The 10661-nt window shown below is 38.3% G+C and overlaps 1 protein-coding gene across 1 annotated transcript in view; it reads left to right on the top strand.

Annotated features, from left to right (window-relative positions):
- Positions 1 to 8886: 8886 nt before the first annotated feature.
- PHOX2B (paired like homeobox 2b) overlaps positions 8887 to 10661 on the top strand; it is a 3951-nt gene continuing 2176 nt past the window's right edge. Inside the window, exons 1-2 of the mRNA XM_018564718.1 lie at positions 8887 to 9215; positions 10419 to 10606. Of these exons, the coding sequence (XP_018420220.1) occupies positions 8975 to 9215; positions 10419 to 10606 (429 nt within the window). The 5' untranslated portion in view covers positions 8887 to 8974. The remainder of the gene's footprint in view (positions 9216 to 10418; positions 10607 to 10661) is intronic.

Genomic DNA, 10661 nt, shown 5'->3' with positions numbered 1-10661 from the left:
ATAATTGCCTAGAGGGGGGATGTTATGCCCTTGTCCTGTAGACTTATCTAAGCTCTTTTGATTTACTTTGTACACATTTTTTACAAATTACACTGAAGCCTGTACTAGATCACACAAAGTAAGTAGAAGTAGGCTTTAACCCTGAAAGCAAAGGATGAGAACAGAGTTGTAGCGGTGATTAAAACAATCCATAAACCACTTTTTACAGTAGCTAAGCAATCAGCAGTGGAAAATCAGTAGTATTCTGGCCAAGAAAGATGCCTAATGGTAGTCAAACATGAAGATATGATCAGACTGCCCTCTAGTGTCTATGGCTAGCTTAAACCTGTGGACTCTGTATGGGAGAATCATGGAGGCTGTCACTGCTAAATTCTCCTTTAGTTCCATATCATGATGAAGCTTTGACTTGCTTTCTGAGTATTGCACCTGTAATAAGTGTGGGGACAAGAATTTCTGACACCCATTTGCAGCATGCTTGATCCATGTGTGACTCAAACATACGTACGTCAGAAACAGCCAGGCAGCTAGCAATTGTAGCTCTCATAAATCCCTTTCAACAGTGTCATTTTAATGCAAAGCTTAAAGAGAGCTCTCTGCCCCTCCCACCTATACTGACCTTCCCAATCCATTGCCACACTGGAGAGGCCTCAAAACATGGGCCTGAGCAGCCAATCACCAGGCTCGACCACTGTCATGTGAGAGAGGGGGTGACAACATCAACCATGTGTAAGCTCTGACAGCATCCAACATAGAGCTTATACAGGAACGAAGCAGAGAGGTAAATTTAATTGGGTCAAGGGGTTGACTTTTAAGAGACCCATTACTTTACTCTAAATGGGCAAAGTGACAGAATCTCTTAAAGAGGAACATACGTACCTAATTGAGCACAGAGCAGGTATCTCCAGGTGCTTATGTGGTCCTTCCTCATAGCACACCCAGAACATACATGTGCTTTAAAATACACTTATTGCTTGGTTCAATGGGGCACAAACCTGGCCCTGCCCCTGCCCCTGCCCCTATGACCTTTCAACGCTAGTATTCAAAAAATCAAGCACTCAATATATCCCAAACAGTTCAAATCCCAATTTTTTACGCCACTTAGCTCCCAGGCAATTTGTTCGCCAAGCCCTGTGTGAGCCACACAGGCCCTACTGGCCTATTACAGTGATTGGCAGTCTTATTAGCCAATAGTGACTCTTAGGAAAGGGGAAAGGGCTGGATCCAGTAGTTAGCTTATTTCAGAGCATCCAGGAGCAGTTGGAGGTGTCAGTTTTTTTACTCACAGCATAGGAATAGGCGAATATGTGATACCTAAAGTGTATGAAACCCAACACTAATAATTAACTTTTTGTGTTATGGAGATAAGGAGAGTTGGAGGTGTTCCATAGTCCTAAACCACTGCTCCTCTAGAGATAGAGAACAGTGAGTGTTGTCACCCTAAGGAAGGAAATGTGTTACTAGCAGGATTACCAGGTAAATAAAAATCTGAAAAATGAATGCAGCCACCACATCTAAAGAGTGGTATGCTGCAATATAGTATGTTTGTACTTAGGTAAAAGGTTTGCTTTAGAAAGTCCAGAGGGTTACAGCTAGACATGGACATGGATCAGATCAAAACAATCAGATTATATGTCCATATCTGACTGTCTTAAGCCACTATCACAGCCTCAAAACTGCTAATTTTCCACAGCTGATTTTCTCTACATCGGAATTATAGTTTTTTCTAAATATACAGGTGAAAGACGTCAGCTTACAATATACCTAAAACCAAGACAGCCAAAACAGAATATGTGAAACCAATATTTTTTTAAATGGTCCATAGAGTAGGGAATGGTTAAAACCCCTGCCCAGTTTTTTGCTGTCTGTGTCCAATTAGGGAGCTTTGTCTTCACTTCCTGTCTCAGAGACTCAAAAAAATGTAGAGGAAAAGACATCAAAACTATCTTCAATGGAAGATTTCCAAGGCTGTTCAAGTGAATTTTGGATTTCCCATCACTTTCAGTTCCAGTTACAACGGTCACCAGGACAAACATAGAGGCTGATTTCACTCCCTATATCTAAGGTAAAGTAATTAATGCATAAAGATTAAAAAAGAACCCTCTAAAGTTCAGTTTCATTCTATTTCTTACAACATAGAAACACCTGCTGTTAGTTCACATTAGAGAGCTGGCACCCTGCCAAGATTTGCTATCATAGGGAAAAAAAGCTAAGATTTCAATGTTTGTGTTGAAAACTTTGGAAATACATTTCTCCAGAATGTCTATAGCCACAGAGGTGATTGAGGGCTTCTTTTGAAGTGTTTTCACTAGTTGTTCAAAATATGAAAATACTCTAGTGTGCTTAGTCTGGGCACAGGTTCACATTAATCTACTCTGTGTGTTACTGCATTAAAAACTTTGGTGTCAATTGTAATTATCTATACATATGGGATAAGGTATATTTCATCCACATCTGATTGCAAGCAATGGATTCTCTGCAATAAAGAGTGGTGGCTATGGGACCCAGGCTGCACGGGTTGGGATTGGGAACAGCAGTTTTATTATTCATCGCAAAAAAATACATACTTTTTACTAAAAATATTCATGTGATTTGGTAAGGCCCGATAATCAAATCAAAAGTGGACTGCAATGTATCCCTAAGAGCGGCCGCATGTAAGCAGATGTGCATCTGTTCACATTCAGCTTTGGCAGACTGAATACATAAGCTGACATCCAGGTCCACTTTTACTGACCCGACCTGATGTGGGCAGATATAGGCAGACACAAGTCAGTTCACATCCGGATGCATATATGGATCACACGGTTCTATTTTACCTCTATCACAAGATGAAAGAAAAAACTGAATTTACACAGATATCAAACATTCGTTCTGACCTGACTCAGCAGGGGATCAATCTAGGACCCCCTAATAAGACGAAATGGAGGGTGCACATGTAAAGGGGGCCTAATACTGATATGTGTCTTACTTATTCATTTAAACAATTCATTTTAATGAAAGGTCCTCTTTAAACCCATTGCTCTACCTCCAGAAATGGATAACAGACATCTAATCAGAAATTTGCTAGAAATTCAGCGGCCACAGTTTTCTGAAATGTTAGAAGTCAAATAAACACTAATTCAGAACACCATATTTATTATTATTATTATTATTATTATTATTATTTCTATAGAAACAACACAAACTATGAAATCTATAAAGCTGTCATTTAACTAAACTCTATCTGATTAGCTAGACTTTTATTGTCCAAAAAGGAAAAACTTTGCCCAACAGAAAAACCTGTGTGATTACAATCAGGGAAGAAGGCCAAGGAGAAGGTAACAAATGTGAAAATAAAAGATGGAAAAGCTGCTAAAAATCACAATGGATTTATAATGATAATGCAACCCACAGGCTCCAGTTATCTACTGGGGATTTCAGAAGGGGTATATCCGTGCCATGGCACATCTTGGAGTTTTGGAGTTGCTTTCACCAATGTTGGAGCATTCACAAATCTCCAGTCATATTCTTTATAATATAAAATCTTTTAATTCAGTAAAGAGTGTAAGGATCACATTTAACATCCACAGTAGGTTTACAAGTCTGGGAAATCAAATGCTGAGATCACACCACCAAAACATTGTGACACTTTGGAGGTTTAACAATAACTGGCTTGCTGGTTTTAGATGAACTGATCCATTAAAGATACACTCCAGTCAAAATTGAAGCCAATCCCTGAAAACATGCATATGACATAGCCCACTCAGGGCTTTGTTTTTTATGTTTTCATAGCTGCACTGCATTAGACCACCACACTGCTCAAAACTGCATATTCTAGGAAGACAAGCTACTGAGCCATGTGAATATGCAACACAGAAATTCCCAGTCTCCTTCCTTGTTGACTTCTCTAAGTAGGGAACACATCTGTAGAGGTACTCAGATGCACATGTGGGATCTTCCTGGAATATAAATGCAATGAACAGCATAAAACCCACATTAAGGTAAATTGAGAGAATTTTCGGAATTAGCAGTAGTAGTATCTTCAACGAAAGACAGTTCACTGACATATTGCCTGACTCCTCAATGACTGCAGGGTTTATATTCATACTGCAGACAGTGGTGGCTACACTTGTTCGAGCAGGAGCAGCTACCATGTGAAATGAGCAGTAACCCATATCAACCAGATTTCTCTGGAGAAGATCAATGATAGATACATTTTGATTGTGTATAGGTTAGTGTGCTTCGCACATTACTGCTTTTAGCGCTGAATAAACCTGTATGTGCTCATTTTTCAGAGTGCAAATAGAGCGAGAAGCATTTTATCTGGCACCCCAAACATGTAATTGTAATATTTCGGGCCATTTTTATAATTGTTTTGTTTATTTTACTAGTACATTTTTAGATTTTTCCCTGCGTCAATTGTTGGCCTTGCAATTAATTGAAATCGCAAGGCCACAAAATAATAGAAAAATTATTGCTTTTTATGACACACTTCTTTTCTCTGTTTTGTCCTGTATTGCCCATTTTATGGATGCTTGAAATAATAGGTCATGCCGGAGACAGGATGGTGTAGCTACTTAGAAACAGACTTGAAAGGCTTAGCTGCTGTATGGTAAAATGAGTGGTGAAAGTACCCAGATCAGATTTATACAAATAATTCACTGAAAAATGGTAAAATATCAGTTTTGACTATTGCCTCAATGTTAAAACTTAACTAATTAAACTGATCAGCCAAATCCAATCATGACACTTCACTTTAAAGTCTTACACATGCATTCTTTATTTACGCTTTATTTCTTTGTTTATTCTTTCTTTATTTATTTGATTGCATTCTTTATTTGATGAACAAACAAACCTGAGAGCAGGTACTTGCCACTTAGTAAGCGGGGATTCAACGATAAGATAATATGAATATAGAAAGACATGTATATGAACATAGGGACAGAATTCAATGATAAGGAAATGAAAAAAGGAAGGTGTATATATGAACACTGGAAATGTATACCAATTGTGAACTCTGGCAGGCTGTACTCTGAAATGAAGAGAACAATGAAGGATGATTAGTTAATGTTAGAATCTGGACATTTCTGAGGAAGGAAAAGCAGATCAGCTTCTTGTGAACAATGACTGGCTATGATAACCACTCATATATTCTGGATATTGTGTTCTGAAGGATATATCACAAAACAAGCACAAAGAAGAGTGAGGCATGATGGGAAAATAAGAGGATAAACAATTGAAACAGCAGAATTTTAAAGACAGTGAGAGAGAGGGAGATAGAAGATGAGAGAGATATGGTATAAACAATATCTTATATATATATTCACAGAATTTGTCACCAACCAAAACACTGACACATGAAACAATTGTGTTTTTAATTGAAATAAGACAGGTTTGCATTCATTTGTAGGTAGGATTTAAATTATGTATTTACCAACGTTTCTTTTGAGCATATAAACTATAACACAACAACAAATTTAGAAATATAATATATAAAGAGCAATATGTAACAGAACACAAACTACACATGTCATTTCATTTGTATTTATTTGATAAGGAAATTACAGAAATGCCTTGCAGAACAATCAGATATACACAGAATTGCTGTTTGTTCTATTTGTGTAAAATTTAAATTGGACCATAATACTTTAGAGAGCAGTCTGATCACCAAGTTCATGGTAATATAGTAATGCATTAAAAAAATGCATTTGTAATAAATAAATAACATCTAGTTACAAAATATTTTCAGAAGCAAGGTACAAACTGAAATATTATATATATAGATCTATATATATCTATATAGATCTATATATATATAGATCTATATAGATATATATAGATCTATATATATACTATATATAGTATAGTACCTATTCAGTCAGTGACTTTTTTCATTGTTCTATTGTTATATTTGCTCTCACCACAATTTTTAAGCAATTTATTTTATTATTTTCTTTTTAAATAAAACACCGTTTGATATTGTTATATTTGATTATGTTATGTTATGCTCATCATTTTATGTAAAAAAAACATAAAAGCTCAATTTAAGGTATTTTGAAGGTCTATTTATAGCACACACACACAGGTTAGAAAATAATAAATATGATCAGAGATTAATCTGAAACAACTGCTGCATTTTATCTTCCTATATTTACTACAATGTTGTTAAACTATAAATAGAAATATTCATCCATACAGTGTTATTCACCATACAGGTAGGCTCAGATGGCTTTTTCTGGCATGACAATTGAAGACCAGCCCATCAAATGGTTAGGATAGTAGAAAAGCTTACTATTTGACATTCTTTGTCAGTAAAGAAGAATCCATTAGTTGCTGCAGAGGTGAATAGACCCCCTGACTAAAATGTGCATTGATATTCATGAGGAGCAGGATACATAAAGATAAATTCTTGCTGTAAGTGCATTCGGATTCACATCCGTCTTTGCAGGCCTTTGCACTGGGACTACTGAAGACTGATGTCTCTGCTGCTATTCTCTCCTGCTGTCTGGCCACCAGAAAAGAAAAATAAAAGACATGAAGAATCCTGCAATTTGTCACCAAAACTGCGTTCCCATTTATTTTCATCCCATCACTGCCACCACGTTACTCCCCAGCAGCCTGCAAGCCTTTATTCTTGATCAAATCCACATTGTGCATCAGGCCATAGCAATAAAGCAATCAACTTATGTCATAAAACTCTCAGTGCTGGCCACAAAACTTTATGAATGATGGTGGCTGCAAAGTGCCATCTTTGTTAAGGACAAGGACTCTTGTGAGTGATGTGATCAAATGCCAGGACACACCAGGAGCTTTAAAAAAAAGTGTCATCTTAATGTGCTTGTTTTTGTCTATTGAATCTGAATGAACCTGGAAAGCACTGTACAGCTTAAATACCCCCATTAAGCCTTTATGAGTTTGTTACTTTAATTATGGACTTGTTACAGACCACATAAAGGGGGTAATGAATGCAGCTGAACTAATTATCCACATGTTAGGATCATGTAAAATACCCAGCATTTGTTTACAAGGAGTTGTATGGGGGTTTTTTTTCCTGCCTTGCAGAGAGCCTCCCTCACCAGCAGCCTCGGAAATAAGGCAAATCTAGATGGATTTCAGTGTCTTGCTTCTGCCCAAGCTGCTGATCTGCTGCAAATAACTCCAAAATGAAATTGTGTGTAGGGGGAAATGAAGAGAATAATGAATGTTTTCTTCCTCACAAGAACCTCCCCAGGCAGCAGGATGGGGAAGATCATCTATGTGCAATCATGTCACTTGCTGGGTAATTTAAGGCAGGACAGAAGGGCTGCGTGCAGAGAGGGCACGGAGGGGCAAATGTTAGGAGCGGGGCTACTCAGTGGGCATCTCTACACCGATGCTATATGTGATATCCAGCAAAGGCAATGCTGAGAACAATGCTATGCAAAATGAGGGTAAGGAGAGAGGACTGGAGAGGTGATAGGAGCTATGATCATGTTCTTATTACTGCAGTTATTAGAGGGAACACTACTAAAAAATAAAGCAACAGCATATTTAGTGATTATGGTGGTAATAGCAGTAATAATAAAAACAATATTACTTTCTACTGAAAAATAAAGCAACAGCATATTTAGTGATTATGGTGGTAATAGCAGTAATAATAAAAACAATATTACTTTCTACTGAAAAATAAAGCAACAGCATATTTAGTGATTATGGTGGTAATAGCAGTAATAATAAAAACAATATTACTTTCTACTGAAAAATAAAGCAACAGCATATTTAGTGATTGTGGTGGTAATTTCAGTAATATTAATGAGAATATTAATACTGAAAATAATGGGATTTATAATTTGCTGTGTAAATATTGGTATTTACAGCAGAAAAAGGACAACCTAGTCATTCAAAAGATGCAATAAACCAAATAATGCTAATAAAAATAATAATGTCAATTAAGGCATAAAAAGGATAAACTATAGACATTAAAAAGGTGAAGTAAACCCAATAATATCATAAATATAAAAATGTACTGAGTAAATAATGTTAATTACAGCAGACAAATTATAAACTAGACATTAAAAAGGTGCAATTAAAACAATAATATAATAATATATATTAAATGAACATGCATCAACGATACAATTTCCAGGCATCGGCTATGTGGGATCTGCTCTGACCCAGTGTGCAGTGTGCAGACTCTGCAGAGAAGAGACTTGCCTTGGTTCACCTGCTATTAAAGTGCCAGCTTTGCTGCCAGGCTGATGTGAGTCCTCAGGGCCTCCTGAGGAAGGAGTTCCCAGCCGTGCCCTGGCCATGGTGCTGAGCCCGGCGCTGAACCTCTATGCCATCCCTACCTGCACTGAAGGGACAAGCACTGGTGTAGGTCAGTGTGACCCTGATCATAAAAGTTTTTTTTTTTTTGTTGCCTGTTTACATAAGGCCTGCAGGGGAGCAAGAAAAAGGAGTCAACATCAACAAGACGGCATCTCAATTTATTGCCAAAGGTATATATGATGGGTTGAAATGGCTTAAAAGCTGGGGGGAAATTGGATCAGGGAGAATCGTCACCCAACTTTCATTATTTGCACAGAGTGTGATTGAATTAAAGGGCAGGGAGCTGGTTAGAATGGAGGATGGAGGGCTCGCTACGTAATGGTGTGCTATTAAATTCTAATTAGAGATGCAGGGAATCAATGATAGGGAGGTTGGACAGCTAGGTCCCCCCAGTGCCAGCCCAATAGACTGATGAGTTATTGTCATGTAAAAAGCGCCAGCAATAAGACCAACCGCTTTGCTATTGTCCAAGTGGAAAGAGCCAAGTTTATTATGAGCACTATATGCTCTAGAGACCTCAGGCAAGGCATCTCATAGGAGGCTTTTTCATAAAACTAGGCTCTGCTGCTAGTAAGGAGGCCAGTGCTGAAGCAGGCGTGGAACAGAGCACATCAGCAGCACACAGCCACCTCCTCCTCCAGCTAGTCTATTTCTTTCCCTCTTTGGTGAGCCTTCCAGAGCCTTTTCAATGTATAAAATGGAATATTCTTACCTCAATTCCTCTGCCTACGAGTCATGTATGGCTGGCATGGACACCTCCAGCCTGGCATCAGCCTATGCTGACTTCAGCTCGTGCAGCCAAGCCAGTGGCTTCCAGTACAACCCCATCAGGACCACTTTTGGGGCCACCTCCGGCTGCCCATCCCTCACCCCCGGATCCTGCAGCCTTGGCACTCTCAGGGACCACCAGAGCAGCCCCTATGCAGCAGGTAAGTGGCTTGTGCAAGTCTTCCCTTCCCTGCGAGGAAGCAGTCCCTTCTTCCCTCGTATATAGGAATCCTTGATTGCATTTGAAAATGGAAATGTGTTTAGTATTTACCAAACCAAATTTGCTTACACAAATGAAAGAATTTATCACGTTAGAAGCGATTGCAGGCGAGGCGTAATTCAGTTACAGGGTTACACTATCCTAGTCACACCCGAACCGCCAACAAAATTATCTTAAGCTGCCAAAATGATAGGCATAATTTATTTACTCCGGGATGAGACGTAAAGCCTAGCAAATAATTAGATAACCCGAGAGAAAAACTCATCATCGCGCAGGCACTGTCCTAAAATACAGGGACTTCACTGGCCACCGACTAGACTGCCAGCGCTGCCCCTTACCACCCACCTACCAAGCATGGACATTGTTCCTGGCACCACAGTCCTTCTCACCCCTGGATATGGGCCACTAGTCCACACTGATACTAGGGAAAGATAGACAGAGATAGATAGATAGATAGATAGATAGATAGATAGATAGATAGATAGATAGATAGATAGATAGATAGATAGATAGATAGATAGATGTTTTGGCATGAAATGTAGAACTTGGTACAGTACATGGTTATATTACCTATATTGCTATAGCTCTTTATTTATTTTCAGTATTATCTTGTTTTTATTATTCTGATAGTAACATATATTTGTTTTGGTACACTACTAAAGCTTTCTTTCTTACTTTCTTTCTTCCTTTCTTTCTTTCTTATCTCTCGCTCTCTTTCTTTCCTTCGTTCCTTCCTTCCTTCTTTTCTTCTTTTCTTTCTCTTTCTGTCTTTCTTTTTCTTTCTTTCTTTCTTTCTTCCTTTCTTTCCTTCCTTTCTTTCTTTCTTTCTTTCTTTCTTTCTTTCTTTCTTTCTTTCTTTCTTACTTTCTCTCTTCTATTTATTTATTTACTTACTTATTGAGTTCCTATTTCTATTTCTTTCTTTCTTTTTTCTTCCTTCCTTCCTTCATTCTTTCTTTCTTTCTTTCTCTTTCTTTCTTTCTCTCTTTTATTTATTTACTTATTGAGTTAAAGATGAGTTGAATGATAAAACGAGGGATTCATCCAGTACAGAGCACTTCTTGTATTTGTATTACTTTGGTGTTGGTCCCCTGCAATGGTTGTATTCTAACCCCTCTGGGCTTTGTGCTTTTGCTTTTCGCAGTGCCTTACAAGCTGTTCACTGATCACGGCGGGCTGAATGAGAAGAGGAAGCAGAGGAGGATAAGGACCACATTCACCAGCGCCCAACTGAAAGAACTGGAAAGAGTGTTCGCTGAGACCCATTATCCAGATATCTACACCCGGGAGGAGCTGGCCCTCAAGATAGACCTGACTGAGGCCAGAGTGCAGGTATATATTGTGACATGTTACATTGTCCTGACACCTTCCTGAATGGGGATGGCCA

Source organism: Nanorana parkeri, unplaced genomic scaffold (assembly GCF_000935625.1).
Source record: "Nanorana parkeri isolate BGI_ZX_2015 unplaced genomic scaffold, ASM93562v1 scaffold24, whole genome shotgun sequence".
Classification (NCBI taxonomy): Eukaryota; Metazoa; Chordata; class Amphibia; order Anura; family Dicroglossidae; genus Nanorana; species Nanorana parkeri.
Note: the sequence above shows the minus strand (reverse complement) of the source record. Positions and strands in the feature narration are given on the sequence as shown.